This window comes from Martes martes (assembly GCF_963455335.1).
Source record: "Martes martes genome assembly, chromosome: 1".
Taxonomy (NCBI): domain Eukaryota; kingdom Metazoa; phylum Chordata; class Mammalia; order Carnivora; family Mustelidae; genus Martes; species Martes martes.
Genome location: NC_137888.1, coordinates 189,281,001 through 189,300,191, shown reverse-complemented (window position 1 = coordinate 189,300,191; position 19,191 = coordinate 189,281,001). Strand labels below are relative to the sequence as shown.

The window sequence follows — 19,191 nt, the reverse complement described above, 5'->3', positions numbered from 1 at the left end:
ATGCAAATATCTCATTAATAATGCTTTGTATTGGGGCACCTGGGTGGCTCAGTTGGTTAAGCGTCCAACTCTTGGTTCTGGCTCAGGCCATGATCTCAATTGTGATCCTTGACTGTGAGATCGAGCCCTGAGTCAGGCTCCAGGCCCAGCAAGCTTAAAATTCTCTCTCTCTCCTACTCTCTCTCTTAAAAAAATATATTTTGTGTCAATTACATGATTAAATGATAATCTTTTGGTTATACTGGTTAAAAAAGATATCACTAAATTATTTTCACCGATTTGTTTTCACTTGTTTTAACATGGCCATTGAAACATTTTTAAATTCATGTGTAACTCACATTATATTCTGTTGTGCAATGCTGCTCCAACACACAATATGGGAAGTACAGAATGGAACATTGTGAGAGATATCACCTGACAGTGACATCAGTATAGCCATATTGTGGGCACCTGAGCTGGGATCCCAAAGACCAGGCTATGTTTCTAGAGCCCTATGTGCCTTTTCCAAAGCAGCTAACTTGGAGATCTACTCTTCTCCACTGGCATGTGACACAAGATAGATCCAAAGAATAGGTCCTGCTCAAAGCTAATGGGTAATAAGACTAATTCATAAAGACTATTTTAATTAGGTATATCATTCTTTTGTCCCAAAAAAATGACAGTTGATAATTGAAAAGCAAAAAGAAAGAAAAAATCAAGTGCTTTGGGGCTTTAAAATTTTATTCGTCTTTATTCTTTCTTTCGTCCTTAATTCTTGCTTATTTGGCTTTTTGTCCTTAAAACAGAGATCAAGTCAAATGTTTAGGGAGTTTTTTCTTTGAGGTCATTATAATTTTTTTTAAGTAGGCTCCATGCTCAGCATGGAGCCCAGCATTGGGCTTGAACTCATGACTATGAGATCAAGACCGGGGCTGAGATCAAGAGTTGGACTCCTTACTGAGCCATCCCAGGAGCCCTGAGGCCATTATAAATTATATTGATAGAAAAGTGTCAGTGCTTAATCATATTTCTTTCCTTCTTGCTGTACTTATCCACTTCTGCACATATTTTATTCCTCCAGTAATCCCTATTCTCTCAAAACTCTCAAGTAAAATAGATTTAGAAAAAAATTCTTATGTGTGATATTGATAGTTTTCTTTAGCGGGTCACAGGCTCCAAAGTTACTGAATATTTTTGGACACTCTTATGAAGTGACTGTTACAGCTTTGTCAAGAGCCTTGAATATAAACTTAATTTTAAAATTGAAAAATACACAAATGGTCCAATTTTTATTTACTGATGTTAGTTGAGGTTTGATTGCAGTAGTCACTGTGTTACTAAAGACACAACTGCGACAGAAAGATCTCAGCAATGAAGACTTCTTAAAGCATCTTATCTAGCATGATCTTATTGATTTCTGCTGGGATATGCCTGTTTGGAGACAGGATTCACTGGGGAAGGCAGAAAAGACTCTGGACAATAAAGCCGTATTCAGAAAACATGGAACGGTCTTACTTTGGTATGATGGATAGAATGACATGTGACTAACTTTTTGCTGCTTATTGTTTATTAATATGCAATTGAACACATTCAAATGAGAGATGAGAGCAGTTCTGAGAAGACTGACATACGGTGGAAGTTGTCTAGGCCAATTTCAAGAAAAATCATAGTGGTGTCATCCTTTGCCTTGAGGTACATCCTATAGATACCTGTCCTTCTCATCATCAGCCACTCTTCTGCCTTCCTTCAGTGTTTTTCCTTTTGTATCCAGTGACTGCATGATTATCCCTGGAGGTCCCCAGCCCACCATTATAACCCTGCCTGCTTCTCAACATTTCACATGCGTAGAGTCAAAAGTAACTAACCTGACTTGTATACTCCCTGATTCTTATTTCTACTAGGAAAAATGGGCAGAAATAATTTTTAACCAGGTAAATGCTTCTTTGCTAACCTTGTGTTCCTCTCTCCAAGGGACAGAGACATCTGAGTAATAATCTGAGATAGGAAAAGGTAAACCAGATGTCTACCCAATTCTCTTATACTTAAAACAGGTAAGCAAAGAATATTCAGAGATCCACGCAGGGAGAATTTGAGAATTAAATTACCACTAACTATTTTTTGTTGGTTATATCACATCCAGATTCTTTGAGGTAGAAGTTCTCATAACATTGTAATAACTTTGTATGGTGACAGATAATAATTATACTTCCTATGGCAAGCATTTCATAATGTATATGATTTTCAAGTTGCTAGGTTATACACCTAAAACTAATATAATATTATATGTTAACTATGCTGCAATTAAAATTCTTTCAAGAAAAATTTGAAAGTTCTCATGAATTTAGAAGAACCCATAGAGTTTCTGTTTTATTATTTTTAAGTTTTCTTTAAAATTAATTTTGAGTATGTGTGTGTGTTCCAAAATTCATTGTTTATGCACCTCACCCAGTGCTCCATGCAATACGTGTCCTCTTTAATATCCACCACCAGGCTCACCCAACCCCCAAACCCCTCCCTTCCAAAACCCTGAGCTTGTTTCTCAGAGTCCACAGTCTCTCATGGTTTGTTTCCCCCTCCAATTTCCCCCAACTCCCTTCTCCTTCCCATTTCCCCATGTCCTCCATGTTAGTTTCTGTTTTATTCTTAACAAGAGGTAACCAAGTTTTTATTCCAAAATTCTCAAACAGTAAAAAATGCATTACTCAGTATGAAGACATCATTGAACTCAAAAGGGGTAAAAAAAAAAAGCTAATTAACGGTCTCATTGAAACATTCCTTCCCTTTTGGAGTCAACTGGGGACCCATGGACTTTGAGCCCATTGTCAAATGGTGTGTGAAAGAGATCCAAGTTCAACAATAAATATTATCAGCAATATAATTGTTTTCTCCAGCCCTCAGGGCCAAATGACCTGCATTTTAGCAAATTGATTTTGTTCATGCATTGTGTTCAGCCAAGCAATTGTTTCCCATGGCATGCTTGAACCCACAGTTGCTCTGTCTATGAAATTCATGGTTGAATTGTCCAATTGCTGATTGCTATTCCCATTTGCTTTAATAATAGTCACTTCCTTCGTCAGTAATGGGTTTTATATACAGTGCACAATCACAACCATTCAATGTCACCCATAAACATTTGATGAATTGTCTAATACAGTTATGAGACTTGCTTATTTGGGACACAGCTAGGTTAAGCCTTACTGAGTTAATGAGATGATGTACCATGGCATTAGGCAATGGGTGTTTCCCTCCCCCACATTAGCTGTATGTTCTCTTTTAACCAAGGACCCATTTATGTCATTATCATAATCTTCATCAACTTGTCAAGATAATGGAGGGCCCACTGAGTTCAGAGAAGGCCTCACATAATTCATGGAAGTTTAAAGAACATGGATATAGAAAGGGTTTGGGAACAATGGACAAATAAGATCTTCATGGAAAACAATACTAAAAGGGCTTTTAAGAGATTTTTTCTTGAAAAGGGTGGAGTGTGAACTCATTTTTGAGGGAGAAAAAGGAGACTCATTCTCTGAAATGAGGAAGATAAATTAGTGATCAAAATGCAGAAAGACACATCCAGGACAGAAAGCTCGAGGAAGAGCTGATAAAGATAACCTCAGAGACAATCTGGACAATCCAGATTGAAATGAAAGGAAGAGAATTCTGGAGGCTGCTTTAGGCAAATCCCACATCTGTATTTGTTACAGACACGTGAGTCTAGATTTTGGGGGAGGCAAGTGACTTATCAATGTTGACACATGCCTCCCAGACTTCCTTAGCAATCAGACAGGGTTTATAATTACTTTGCCGTCCTTCTGACATGCGGCGATCTGGAACTGTGTGCACACTGATTTCTGACCAGTAGATTCTGTTCCATAAATCCTCCATTAAATTAACCTCAGATGGCTGACATCACCATGTCAGAATCTCACCCAATGTAGCTACAAGTTAATAAATTGATCCCCTGAAAAGCAAGATGTTCACTCCCTTTAAATTATGTTAGGACGAGTAGGGAATGTCAAGTTCTTCTAGTTCAATCATGTACTCATTCATTCAACAAATATTTCTTGGAGACCTCCTCTGGCAGAGTAGGTCCCTGTTCCCAAGTCTCTACAGTGTAGTTGGGAACATAGGCACTGAATACTAAGCTAAAAAATTGTTTCAAGCATGGTAAATGTTAAGAAGGAAATAAATATAGTAATGTGATAGAATTATTGTGGAGAAGATAAGAGATTAGTTATCTCATATGGGCTGGGGGAATCCATGAAAAGAACCCTTCAAGGAGCTGATATTTGAGCTGAGATGTGGATGAAGACGCAAAGCCAGTGGAGGTTACAGGCAAAGGAAACAACAGTGCCAAGGCCCTGAGGTGGGAACAAGAATAATGTATTTGACAAAAGCAAGCAGTAAGGGAGAATGAAACTAACAAGAACTGGAGAGGTAGGCAGGGTATACTGAAGTTAAAGAACTTACCTAGAGCCATAGTGCTATACGTGAGGAACCAAGGAGGTAAAACAGAAGTTACAGGGAACTGACATGCACAGCAGAGGAGACGAACAATCCTGTGGAGTAGTGACATTTGAGAGGTAGAAGGAAGAGGGGCAGTCCATGAAATAGAGATCTCAAACTCAAATGCCTTCAGTGGCCAGATGGGTATCATAAACATATGAAGCAAGTGTTGGTAAGAGACAGGGAGTTGGGGGAGATGTAGTGACCTGAGGAATGAGTAACGTGCCCAACACCATTCAGACTCATTAAAAAAATACTTTGCAGGCAAAATAAAATACATATGAGGAGGCAAGCAGAGCCTGTGGGCCATCTATATGCAACAGTGAACTGGAGGAAAAGTAGGAAGCAGGTTGAGAATGAGAAAAATCAATAGAGCATGGTCACCCATACCTGAGAGGAGAACTACACTTATATTTCTATGAGCTACATAAAAAATTTTGTCCTATTAGGCAGCAACCCAAATGCTCTTATTCTGATGACAACTACAACAACAACTCACGCTAGTTGTTACAGAACTTGCCTAACTGAAAAATAAAGGTAATGATCTAATGGGCCAGATTGGTAAAGAGTGGAATCCTAGAACCAAGGGATCCCTCCAAGGACTGGATGTAGAAGTCCTCCTGAGGAATCATGGCCATCCACTCTGTGTCTGCATGGATCTGGGAAAAGGAAGCCCTCACATACCCCCAATCACTCTCTCTCTCTCTCTCTCTCTCTCTCTCACACACACACACACACACACACACACACACACAGCACTGTAGTGTTTAGCAAGTTCTGTCAATTTGATCTATCGTTATATGGAGCTGACATCTGGCTCCTTTTAGCCCCCAAACCCCAAATTTCTACCCCCTTCCCATCAGAGACACACAGATCATTTAATACTTTTCCCACCTACTGGCAAATATTTAGAAATAATGACTCTGTCACTGCCTTCCCCTTGCAAGTCTATCCTTCTCCAGACAAAATATCTCCACCTTTCACTACTCCCCAGATCACCCTTTCCAGACTCTGCCATCCCAATCATCTTTCTGTGAATGTTCTCCAGTTTGTCGCTCTCTCTCCTCAAACAGGACCCAGGGAGAAGCCCACATTCTTAGCCGATTTATAATCTGGCGCTCCTTTACACATCATTTTCTGTTTCCACCGTAGAAGGAACACAATTGCTTTTTATGGAGCCCCCTCTCCTGTTGTCCCGGTTCCCACTCCCCACCCTCCAAGCAAGTCTGTTTGCTATATTTCATGGACAGATACATAATCTAGAATGAGCGCTCCCATCAGCATAAAGAATGCTGTCCCTCATCACTCCATCATTTCTGATTAAGATCACTCAGTCTAATGCACATTATGTCTTGTACCAATAATGCCTGTGCAATGCTTCATGTTTCTTGTGCCACTTTCTAGACATTATCTTATTACGTGCTGAAACTGGAAAAGTGTATTTTTGCACAAAGAGGAAGATGAATCTGAGAATGAGTAGTGAAAGGCAGAGGGAAAATTGGAAATCTGACCCCTGAAAAGAGTGTTGAATAGAAGCATCCAATGTCCTGGCTTTGAATATAAGCACTGCCTTTACCCACCAACTGCTAGTCCTTTGAAAAACAAAATTAATGATCATAATAAGAATAGAACCACTACCTATTAATAAATGCCTAGTAGGTACCAATCCCCACAATGAGCTTTTTAGGTACAGTATATCATATGTTCCACACAACGAGCTTTTGAAGGGTGTTATCTCCATTTTTAAAGATAAAACACAGAGCTTTAATGCCTTGCCCTATGTCACAAAATTAGCAGGTGGCACTTGAATTTAAACCTAATTCTGCCTGTCTCTGAAGTTCAATCCCTTCATAGTTTTATACCACCATCTCCCTTAGTGGGTACTGTCTATACTGCATGACTTAGCAATTAATTGGAAAAAAAAAATAGAACTGTTATAGTAATTCCATCTCCTGAGATGCTTCTCCAAATAGGGAGGAGCAGGAACATGTGTTGCCTCATCTATGGGGCTAGAGACGCTGTGAGAGCATGCACACAAGGGCAAAAGAGTAAGGGAGGGGAGAAAGGCCGCATGCCAACCTCAGCAATGGACATCGTGTCTCAGACTGGGCTGAAATGTAGCCCCACAGCTCCTGTCACAAGTGCATTTGGAATATAAATAAGATTTCAAGGTGACAGTTCAGCCTAAGAAAACAGTGTTTTCAAGCACTTTTAATAACACTTTAGCAGTATTCACTTGTATATAAATCATGTGCTAATTTATTCATTAAAATAGCCTGTACTTGGCAACATTCTATTAACCTTAGTTTATGTTAATAAGATCAGTACTCATATTTTTAAAAAATGCATCTCTTTATAATTACTCCATAATTCTGATTTTCTTCCAACTTGAACTAAGCCCTTACTAACTCCAAGTCACATTCCACATATAATGAAAACAAGTTCAAATTATAATATTATAGGATAGAACTTTCAGAAAGTAGAAATTTGGGAGACTATCCCCAAATCTAGCCATGATCAGAATCTCCTGGGCACTTTCTTATGCTCCCATAATTACTGATTCCAATGTGCCCCCGCAATCCGCTGGGTCAGAATCTCTAGGGATGGGATCTGTGGGGAATGGAGATTTGTAGCAATTGGTCCAAAAGCCAGTACTTAGGAATTTAGGAACCAAAAGCCAGTACTCTAGTTACTGGTGTAACTAGAACATTTCCACTCGGCACAGGCCTTTTACAGCTCACAGGAGGCACAATATAGTGAAGGCTGTCCCAAAGGCATGATCACCAGTCACCTCTGAGGAACCAGTGAGTCCCAGAAAAATTAATTGTAAGTCTCATTATTAACTGGTGACCTCTCATTCTTTATTTTTAGGGTCTTGGTAGCCATTTTAATATCCAATTACTGCAAAGAAACACTACAAATACAAAAAAAGACACACTAATACAAAAAAAAAAAAAACCTTACAAATATAAAACCAGGTGGAGATAATCACAGGGGTAGGACCACATGATGAACAACCAAAAATTTTTAAAACAAATGTACTTGAACATTGTTCTCCAGTGGTTAGAATAGTAGCGTCAAAAAGATGGCAGGACTGGTACCCCTTTCCTATCTGACACCTGTGGTAGACACAACTAATCAATCACAGCATTTGTCTTTGTTTCATCCAGAAACAGCCTCAAAACCCTTTCCAAGCAAGCACTGGGGGCACCTCTGCCATCTGATCATTTGGGGAACATATGTGCCCTTCCCTGGCTAGAATAAGTAGTTAAATTGAATCATCCATCTAGGATTTTACACCAGCATATCCATTATAGGTTATTTACCCCACATAGTGCACACAGACCCCCAAAGTTTCCTAGGTAGAGGACCGTAGGAGCAGATCGCCTTTCTATTTCATCTCTATAAGTGGTTTCACATTTATATTTTTGAATGGAAATATCCAGAAATCAGTTCGCTGCTCAAATGTTTACGATACATGGACAGCATTCCTATCATTCAAGCCAACTAGGTTCTGCTGATGATAATTCAAAGTTCCACTTTGAATAAATGCTATTAGGGGAGAAAAGCTGAGTTAAAATTAAATGGAGCATATGACTAGAAAAATAATCTATGAGTTGGCTTGATTTCCATTGGTCAGCAGCACTATAGATTTTCTCCTGTGGAGACTCTGGACTGTATCTCCACACAATATTTAGTGTCCTTGGAAATGAGAGGAAGGAAATCACAAGGACACTTGGTTTCTGCCACATTTCATTTGAAAAAAAAAAAAAAATCATTATAATTCATTTGTCTTTGGTTCCTGTCATGGACATTCTTGGCTCCTTGGCTTCTCCTGCCACTTCCCAAGTCATATATTGGGCAGAATCCCACATAAGCCCATATATGCAGGGTGATACCTGGTTCATCAGCTTGATTTCATCATACCGACAGCCCCTGTGATCACGCAATAAGATCAGAGAGAACAGACCCACCTCATCATAGATGCTGTCATTCCTTTGAAAGTCTCCAGCCTTCCTCGGAAGAACATGGACGTGAACATGCTGAAAATGAATGAGAGGGGAAAAAAATGAAATGTGATTATCTCCCCATATATTTCTAGACTTGACAGTGATGCTCCCATGAAGCCCAATTACTTCACATTGGTTCCTGCTAGATTATTTTTCAGAGGAGGAGGATGTTCACCTTCAGTAACTGTATCTGAAATCCATGGCGAATAGAGAGGCCTAAAACAAGAGAGAACAATGTGGTGGCATGGATGAGAATTTGAGTGAAATGCCAGAACGTTTTAGGGGGTCTGTGGAATTATTCATAGCTGTCAGTCTTGGCTATAGTTAGCCAGTGCTGTGAAGTGACAGGTGACCACAGTGACTCTGAAAGTGACAAGAAATAAGACTTGGCCAACAGAGAATTGCATGGGAGCAAATAAGTAACGGTAGCGAAGGGCGTGGGCCAAGTTACAGAATCAAGGTTTTTCAAGTAAAAATCATTTAAAAGTAATGCAAATAGTTCTCCTTTATTAAATGTTGACTTATTGTGATAAGAAAGATCTATGCTTAGCACTGATCTCATGTACTGCTCTGAATAATCCCATGAGGCAACTTCCACTCTGAGGACCCCTTTACAGATAAGGAAATCTACCCTCAGAAGTGGTAAAGGCCCCGCAGGAGGTGCAGTGTCTATGCAGGAACCCAGGGCTTGTGGCTCTTGTCCCCACACTCTTCATGAGCATCAACGCTCCTTCAATGAGTTCCATCTATTAAACAGCCCGTGTCTCCAGTCTATGAAAGCACCCAGGTAATAGACAGAGCTATGCTATTATGCAGAGATCGTGAATCAAGGCACATCGCATATCTAATTCAGTATATTCTTCAAGGCTAAACTGCCATTTGAAAGTTTTACTTTCCAAATAGCCTCTATTGTACCTCTGCTCAAGTTAAACCTCATTCCTGCCCTTGAGCTATGTTCCTGCGTTTATTACAAACCGTGGGGAGGAATGTGAAAATGAAAAGCCTAAATGTAGAGAGGCAGACAAAGAATCAAACTTAGTCCCTGATCACACCCACCCCTTCTTGATTACGGAGATCAGCCTCTGAGCTTCCAAAGGGCCTCTGGAGAATGTGAGATTAAGTGTCCCTGTGGCTTCCCTGCACAAGAAAGGGAAAAATGATATGCTATTAAAGCAGAGGTAGGGAACAAGGCAGTCCAAGGTGAATGAAGGCAGAGGAGCTTCCCATCAGCCCCTGAGCGCACAGTCCCCAAAGAAGGACATGTTTTTGCCAGAATATTCTCCAGTCAATGAAGGCAGTCATAGATTGCTCAGCAACTGGGACGAGTGTATACTTAAGTTACAAAGATTGTGTGAGCATAGAGAGACAAAGGGAACAAATAAATGGGGAAACATAAATTTGCAAACTGCCCGTGGACCAAAGTCTTAGGAGAAAGCAATGGAGGATGGTCTCGGGCTGGATATGATGAAAGACACAGGCTGGTGACTTCAAGGTGAGACCAGAAAAATGTCACGGTTCAAGGCAAGAGCCTACCTGGGAAGGAGGTTTCCCTCGACCCTTGCTTCCCACACCTGAAGTTCTCCTTCCCTCCTCTCACTCTTTCCCTTTTCCTTTCTTCCTTTTATCCTTCCTTCCTTTCTACCCTGCTTCCTGCTTTTCTTCCTTTCTTCTATCCACCCACCCACCCAACTACCATCTTCCTTGTACGTGGAATAATCAGATATTCCACACCAGGGCTCCGCTGTCCAACTGCCTACTGCCAACCCTGACCAACCATTTACTGGCCATGGGCCTCTGTCTCAGAAGGGCCTGGATCTCTGTATCCTCAGCTGCAGCAGGGACGGGAACAGTCTCTACTCCACATGGACATTAAGAGGATTCAAATCCACTAAGCCTGCGCAAAGCATCATCAGCACTCAATACATGTAGCTACAGCATTATTACTCTTATTTTCTTTTTTTATTATCATTTTTTTTCCCCTTCAGACCAAGTAGAGAGCACCTCCAGGGACTGGATCCCATGCTAGCAAAGAAGAGATTTAAGAAGCTCCTGGAGCGGGAGTACAGTTCTAGTCTGAGGCTACAGCTTCTTTCTATTGCTTTGACTGGTAGTTCTCAAAGTTGAGCATGCATCTGGGCTTGGTGAGACACAGACCTCTGAGGCCCCCAAAATGTGCATTTCAAGCAAACTCCCAGGTGGTGCCGATATCCTCTGTTTAGACTATCCATCTGCTTCCTGAGCTCTTTCCTGCCAAAGGTGACCAGAGGCACCAAGGTCACTCACTGTTTTGTCTGCCCTACTGGGTTATGGAAGACCTACTATTACTAAGTGCTCCCTGGCTTCCTGCACTCTGGTCATCTTCTGTGCCTTATCCTTAAGGATAGGCTTGTTGTCGTGCACTAATGAAACAGGCCTGGCTATGGACTGGCTATGGGGAACCTCCAGAGTCCAGGCCCATCCTATGTCTCCTTTTCTTTACCTTGTCTGCCTGGGTTTAGTGTTCAGGGCTATTTCTATAAGCTCTGTTATCACCCAGTCCTGGAAATGTCATTCCTGATCACTGGTAGTCACTAAGATTTACTGTGACACTGATGACAACAAACAGCTCACCATATAGGTGATTCTCCCCAAGGGCACAGACCTCAACCCTGCCTGATATCTTGACATAAATTCTTAAGTGACAGACTGACTGATCACGAGATCCTGACAACACACTCGACTTCTCAGAGAAAGGAAATCATGATAAAGCCAGCTCACAACTTCACTATTGTGAACAAATACCATTACCATGGCCTTTCAATAGAATGGTATTCCAACAAAACAAAACAAACAAAGCGCTATGAATGGCACACATGGGGATATTTGGACATAACCTGTCCTTAGTGAGTTCGTACAGAGCCTTGGTGATCACCACATACCTTTCTAAGTGGTAGCAAAACTTCTACTTAATAAAGCCCTCCCAAAATTTTACCAGGGTTTATTTTTTGTTAGAATTTAAATTTTGCTAGGGTTTCAAGCAGTTTAGCTGCTTGATTTAGAAGAATACTTCAGAAAAGCCATGACATATTCCACACCAAAAAAGGTTTCATGGTCAAGTAAAATATCACAAGGCTCATTACCATATTAGGGTATCAGACAAGAACCACATTGAATACATTTAATTAAGTATGTTCAATTAGCAACCGGGAAACTTATTTAATAATGGAGATCTTGGGTCCTTATTTATATAACATCTATTTATACTCTTCTAGTACAGTTATTCATGCAAAATTATTTATAACCAGGTACTATTCTAGGAACCAGGGATACAGTACCAAACAAGACAAAGTCCCTCCCCCACAAACCTACCTTCCAATAGGTAATGCAGAAAATATACAAGTAAATAAATACACAACTTAATTGCAGGTAAAGATAAGTGTTGTGGAAAAATATATAGTGGGCAGAGATAAAAACTCAGAATTGGGACACTTAAACATTTGAAGTTTGGGAAGAAAAAAAAAGACTCAAGGATACAGTGCGGAAAGAAAGTCAGGAAAGGGTCAGTGCTAGAGTTGAGAGAGGAAGGAATTTCAAGAAGGAAGGAATAATCATCAGTGTCAATGTTGAAAACCTGAGTTGGTTTCAGTGAAATCAGGGTGATAAACACTTAACTGAAAACAGATTCAACATCATTAGTCAGTAGTGAAATACAAAGCAAAGCCACACTGAAAATATTGCCTCATATTCAACAGAATGGCAATTAGAGAAAAAAAAAAAAAAGCAAGACAATAACAAGTGTTGGCGAGAATATGGAGAATTAAAACCTTCCTACACTGTTGGCGGAAATGTAAGAGTATTACTGCTTTGGAAAAGAGCTTGACACTTCCTCGAAAAGTTAAACAGAGTTTCCATGTAAACCCAGAATTCCACTCCTAAGCATGTGTCTAAGAGATAAGAAAACATATCCACACAAAAACTTGCACATGAATATTTATAGCGGTATTATTCACAATAGCCAAATAGGGGAAGCAAACCAAATGTCCATCAAGTCGTGAATGCATCAATAAGACGTGGTACAGCCAGACAATGGAACATGATTCAGCCATAAAAAGGAATGAAGAACCATTAAGTCAAAGAATTATGCTAAATGAATTATGCCACATGAAAGAAGCCAGGCATAAAAGGCTAGGTATTGTCTGATTCCATTTGTGAAATGTCTAGAATAGGCAAATCCATACAGACAGGGAGTAAATTAGCATTTTCCACAGAAGAATGAGGAGTTACTGCTAATGGGCAAGAGTTTCTTTTGGGGATGATGAACATATTCTGGAATTACATAGTCGTGATGGTTGCACAACATTGCGAATATTCTAGAAAAATTTGGAACTATATACTTTGAAAGAGTGAATTTGATAGCATGTGAATTATATCTCAATAAAGCTTTTTTTTTTAATAAAAAAACAAAAACTGATACGGATTTAAGAGAGGGAGAAGGTGAGGAAAGGGAGATAAATAAGCACAGACAACTTTCTAAGGAAAAGGAGTCCTGCAAAGAAATCAATGGTGATATGGATGGGGGAGGACAGAAATCACTTTTGGGGAAATACTGGCTGAAGTTTCCTCAGCCTACTGGTTTCCACAATGATCATTATTATCTTCAGCACCAGAAATTGCTGTCAGCATTTATTGAAGGTTTGCTTCCTGCCAGTCCCTAGGATGATTTACACCATTTCAATGAAGCCTTCTAATACTCCCAAAAGGTGACTAATAAATTCATTATCATTTCCAGGTGCAAAGTAGGCCCAACGAGGTTCAGCAACTTGCCCAAGCTCCTGCAAGAGTGACCAAGCACTGAAATCTGAACCCGAGTCTGTCGTGACACCATCTCTTAGGAGACCACACACCTTCTCCCACATACACACTCCAAATTCAAGGACACCTCATTGCTGCAGCTCCTTGATGCCTCTCTCAAGCTCCGTGATTTCTGAGTCATGTCTTTGACCACATCTGCAAGTCCTTTTGAGATCACGGGTTGGAACTGGCCTTTGCATAGAAATTTCAATTCACTTGAAGCAGTGTTACCTCCTGAGTTCCATTTCTATCTTACTCCCTCCTAGTTGGAAGCCATGCCCGGTATCGTACAGATGAACAAAGTTGTTCAATGACAAGTCTTCGCTTCCCTCATTTACTAAACGGAAGTCCTTTCCATCAAGCAGGAGATCTACCTTTTCTTGGCCCCTGGGCTTCAGCACATTTTAGCTTTAAAAGCCCTGTTCTCTCTGTTTTTCTCCAAATGTGGGATCTCTCTGAGTGTTAATACCCTGCCAACATTTTTGTAGGCTCTGCCTCTTTTATGCTACGGAGCTTCTCCTTCCCTTTTGAACACACTTACTTTACCTCATACTCACCTGAGGATGGTCGATGTTGTCACACTGGTGTCTTTTGTCCTTGCCGGAATACAGTGCGACTTCATTATAAGCGATACAATCACGGCAAGGGGAAAGGGCGGGAAAGGCTAGAGGGAGAGAGCTGGGCTCCTCCATAAATAGTGTCCTGCAACCACCAGCTGCTGCCACTTGAACCTCCTCACTCAGATCAATGAGTGACCTCAGAAGGCAAATCTGATTCTAAAGAATAACAAAAACCACTGCAGATCATGGGCAGGCAATGACCCCTCCAGTATGTTCACACCCTAATCCCTGAACTTGTGAATACATTAGGTTCCATGGCAAGGGAGAAGTAGACTGTAGAAAGATTAAAGTTGTTAACCAGTTGCTCTTAAAAGGGGAAGAGTGTGGACGATCTCAGATTATCCACGTGGGCCCAGGGTCCTTAAAGCAGAAGAGGGCAAACATCATCAAAATGTAAAACACTGGGCTTCAAAGGATACCATCAAGAAACTTGAAGAGTCAACTCACAGAATGGGAGAACAGTTTTGTAGATCATATATCTGATAGGGCCTGGTATGTAGGACGTATGAAGAACTATTACAACGTAAGAAAAGACAACATTCCAGCTAAAAATAGGAGAAGTAGGAATAGGCCTTTCTCCAAAGAAGATATATAAATGGCAATAAGCCCATGAGCAGAGTCAGCAGGCCACCGTGTCTCAAGAACGTCACCAAAGCCAGCCTCCTGCCCTTCCTTCTCTGTTTGCCTAGTAGAGGCAGATGAGAATACTTAGAATCAGCAGAAGTAGGACTGCCTAGCACGAACCATGCTGCTAGTTAGGGCACCACAGCATTTGCTGTCTACAGTGGAACTTCTGAGTGTGAAAGGAGGCACTATTCACAACTACAGTGGCCTGTTTATGACGCCAGGCCTAACCCTGGACTATTCCAAATACACCCAGACACACGTTTCACCCAAATGCTGGTTGTATAGTTGGGAAGGACAGTGGTGTCCCAAAGACCGCATGTAGACATCCCACCAAACTGCCTGAGAATCTCCGCTCCGCCACTGTGATCGATTTGGTGACCCTGGACAATTCAATTCACTGGTTCTCAGTAAGCCCCATTTCCTCCTCTAGAAAAATGGAGACAGTCATAGCTCTTATGTCGTGTTTTGGATGTGCTAATGTGCCCACAGCACTGTGCACGGTTATGAGCATATCCTGTTCTCACAGATATGGTAGCTCCTGGTATAATTGACAATGACTTAAGAAACGGATGGATGAATGGTGTGATAGTACGACAGATGTCTAAGTAAAGCATTTGACTTATGAGAAAAAAAAAGTAATTAAATGATGTGTCAGTGTTCTCTTTATAGAAAAGAAGCAGATTAATTTTAGGGGAATCTTCAAACCAGCGATGACATAGCCCACCTCTCTCGAGACACCGGGTCTCGAGACACCGGGTCTCGAGACACCGGGACTCGAGACGGTTCAACTGACAGCCTCGGAATAACAGGTGATGTGTTTATTTCTCCTCTTTAGTACCCAGATTATATAGGTAAGCTACTTACATAAGAAGTGGGGGGGAGCCCAGAACTTCTTTTTTGAGACCAAAAAAAAAAAGTTCTATTTGGTGAAAACAGGATGTTTTGCCTTTTGGAAGTCAGGGAGGAGTAGGAGGCAGACATCGAAAATCTATTGTAATTTGAGAATTAGAATCTGTGGAGGAAGCTAAAGGAGTGAAAAACTAGAGGCAAGATAATGGACAGGGAGACTGTGTTAATTCCTCCTGCCCAGATGTTTCTCTCCACATGGCAGCCTCTCCACCGCCATGCTTGCCTCTAATTCACTTAGTAAAGGAAAATGGAAGAAGCCACTTGAAATGTAATTGTCTCTTGCTGTTCCTGTTTGGGCCTATTATACAAACAGTAGGGAGATTCCTCATTTTGTTCCGCTTACTGCAGTAGGATTAAAAAACAGAGGAGGAGGGGAGGTTCTTCCAACACCTGCTTTCTTAATGGATAGCGATTTCCTTGCCCCCAAAAGTGAGTGGTTTTTGAACAAAGCGGTATGTTCTCCTCAGCAACATCAGCATCTTAGAGACGCATCGTTAAGACAGGAATGGGGATGGAGCTAAGCAACAGCCCCCATTTCCCGCTCTGGGTGAACGGCCGAGATGTCAGTCACCTTTGAGCTGTCTTCTCGTTTGCAATCAGTGCATTGGTTTTACAAAGACAAATGATAGAAAGGGCCGGTTTGTCTTGCTGTGGGCCCTGTTTCCAGTTGGTGAGCAATGGGTAAGGAAGTCGTTCAACTTCTTAAGTGTTCATTTTGTTCTGCATTTCAGCAGAAGCGCTCCTTAAAATGAAGAAAACAGAAAATCATGTCCTGTGACCCAGTACTTGACTATGACGATGAGCTACTCGGGTTAGCCGTGTGGAAGACAGTGGGGGGTGGAATCGATGGGCAAAACAGACGCCTTGAACCTAGCTCATGTCTGTTCAGTTCTCTGAGCTTCTGTTCTTGTGAAGGAGAAACGGAAGAAGAGCCTGCCCGTTATTTCTATGTTCTGCCCATTATTTCTATGTTCTGAGCTTAAAGCCAGGAGGGAAAGACACATGCCCAGGCTCTCAGAGGGCAGCGACACTTAATACAGCAACAGATTCCATCATCTTGCTTTTATTTGACTTGAGAAGACCTTAATTTTTAGAAAATTTGAAATTTAAAGCTGTCTGGTCGCTAAAAGCTCCTTTAAACTCTCATTGTGGTTTGGAGCCATACATCATCAAAGCCGTGATGCTGAAATGATGTACTGTGCCCATATATCATGAGAGCACTGTCCTTCTCATGATGTATTATTCTAACTCACAATTGGCGCACCATCATTGATGTAAGGCTTGAAGACACAATTGTTAAGCCAAAAAACTCTGTGGGGTCTCCACAAATTCTGGGTTTTTTTTTTTGGTTTTGTTTTGTTTTTTAACTGAAATGGCTTTTTATCTTCTATTTTTTTTCCTTAAAGTTTCTCAACTTAACTGGGACAATCTGAGCACAGGAAAAACAAGGCGTTTCTTCTGTCTGATGAAAGGCACACCAGCTGCTTGAGCGTGGCTGATACTCTGAAGGAAGGGCACGTATTGCATGGAGCACTGGGTGTGGCGCATAAACAATGAATTTTTGAACACGGAAAAGAGATAAAATAAAATAAATTGGAAAAAAAAGAAAAAAGAAAAGTTGACAAACTCAAGATTTATAAAACTGTGATAAACCCATGCAAAGCTGGTCATTTTTCTGGCAGGAGGGCATGCTCATGCAACAACCCAGGTGAAACTCCAGGTAGACCGACTCAAGGACAAGAAAGTCTCCCCGTTCAGCCACACACGCGAGGGTTCTGTCTGCTGCTGGGCAGATAGAATGCCTTAGTGACAATTCCAGTAAAATGACTTTCAAGAGATTCAAAGAATGTCTCCGGATTTGTCATCCTTGTATTTTATCAGCAAATGTGGTGGCTGCTCTGTTTACAGTACCTATCCTTGATAAGAAAAATTATACAATGTTCCTCCCTCTATGTGGAGTTCCTTTCTTATTCCTTCTCTCCCATTTCCCCCCAACCTATAAGAGCCAGTTCAAATGCCACCTTCTCTGTGTACCCTTCAGACTCTCCAGGGCTCCTCTGATTCTTTGTATGTATCTCAAGGTCTGCTTTTTACTATAAAGTATCAATAATTACAGGTACTTCTCTTCTATTAGTCCGGAACTCTGGGTCATTGCTGACTGCATTTTTCTTCTGATTATTTCCTTACCCCAAATCCTACATTCCATATTATGTAAATAAATCCTCGGCAGGTGGACAGGTTGGATGGGTGGGTGGATGGGTGGATGAGTGGATAGATGGGTGGGTAGTAGGTGATTGCTAAGCCTTCTTTATTTGTTAGGTTGCTTCAGGAAAAGGAAAAAAGAAACCTCACATACACAGATTCTCTTGGCCACTTTTGTCTTTTCCCTCTGCTTAAGCGTTCCTGCATACACCAGGATATGGCCCGTGTAGAGTCATAGTGATTACATTGCACTTTCCTTTCTTTCCCATTCAACGGTATTTTTTGTTTTTACAAAAGTGTAAAAAGTTTGAAGGTCTCGTCTTCCCAGCTTCATGTAAGTCCTTTTTAAAAACTCCTCAAATATGCTTGAGTGTCTGGAGCAAATAGCTCATCCTGAAAACAATCAGCATTGCACAGACTGCCAAGGGGACATATTCTTTGCTCAGCATTAACTTTAATAAGAGTCACTGTGGTTCTCTCTCAGGAGAAAAGAAGAAACCCACCCTTTCTTTGGATAACTTGTGACCTTGACAAATTAATTCCAGGATGTTCTCTTTGCTAGAAAGAATATCTAGAATATGTATTTTTTTTTATTTATACACCGTATCAGAACATTAATCCACAGAGTTATTCCCTCTGGGTATTTTTCTGTTGGGTATACAATAAAGGATTTGGATGCAAATGAAACAATTATGGCATTTTTCCTTGTCTTACTCATTCTGTGACAAATGCACATTGCTTTACTGTTTGCCATACACATAATTACAGTTCTTTAATTTATGTTTCAATAAAATGTATAATAATAAACGTTTACTGCTCCATGAATAAACATTCAAATGAAGCCTCTAATGGAGGTTACATGTTTCGAAGCAGCTCTGTGGCTTTCTAGAAATCTTGCCCTCTACTTAATGAGCATCATTTCCATAATCTGTGCATTATTGCTTAAGCCTCCCTTTAGGAATATTTTACAAAGCAAAAAAAAAAAATTTGTGAAATATCATCAGTCCAAAGGGAAAAAAATGTTAAGGGGATTAGCAACTTGTCCCGTTAAAGGGACAGGACAAGCTTTCATGTCCCTCCAGAGACAGTGACATAGTAATTATGGAAATGGTGCTTCCTAATTATCTCACTAGCCGAGTGCATCACTACCATAGTTTTCACCTTTAATAACTGGTTTAAATAAAAGTGATTAGAAGCCCAGAAAGGTCAACCATGAAGGGCAAGCTTGTGCTACTTCCCTTTCTAGTGCTAACAGAGAGACCAGGAGGCAGACCTAGAAGTTCACGGGACATCAGGCAAGATGGACACTCCTAGGTGGGAAAACAGACACACAATTTGAGTATCAGATAATCACCCAGAAGTAACCGAATCCAGACAAGATCCTAAGCTGGGTTTCATGCTGACGGTGTCACACTTTATTTTCAGTGTGAGTTATTTTCTTAAGAAAATTACTTAATATAATTTTATGTCATTATCATTTTAAAAGGTTAATCTATTTCAAATAATTT

General features: G+C 40.7%; 1 protein-coding gene across 1 annotated transcript in view; it reads right to left on the bottom strand.

Moving 5' to 3' along the window:
* Positions 1-19,191, bottom strand: part of FHIT (fragile histidine triad diadenosine triphosphatase) — a gene marked incomplete at its 5' end in the record, with an annotated part of 337,307 nt that overhangs the window by 174,446 nt on the left and 143,670 nt on the right. Inside the window, one exon of the mRNA XM_080813378.1 lies at positions 8,460-8,528. Within this exon, the coding sequence (XP_080669504.1) occupies positions 8,460-8,528 (69 nt within the window). The remainder of the gene's footprint in view (positions 1-8,459; positions 8,529-19,191) is intronic.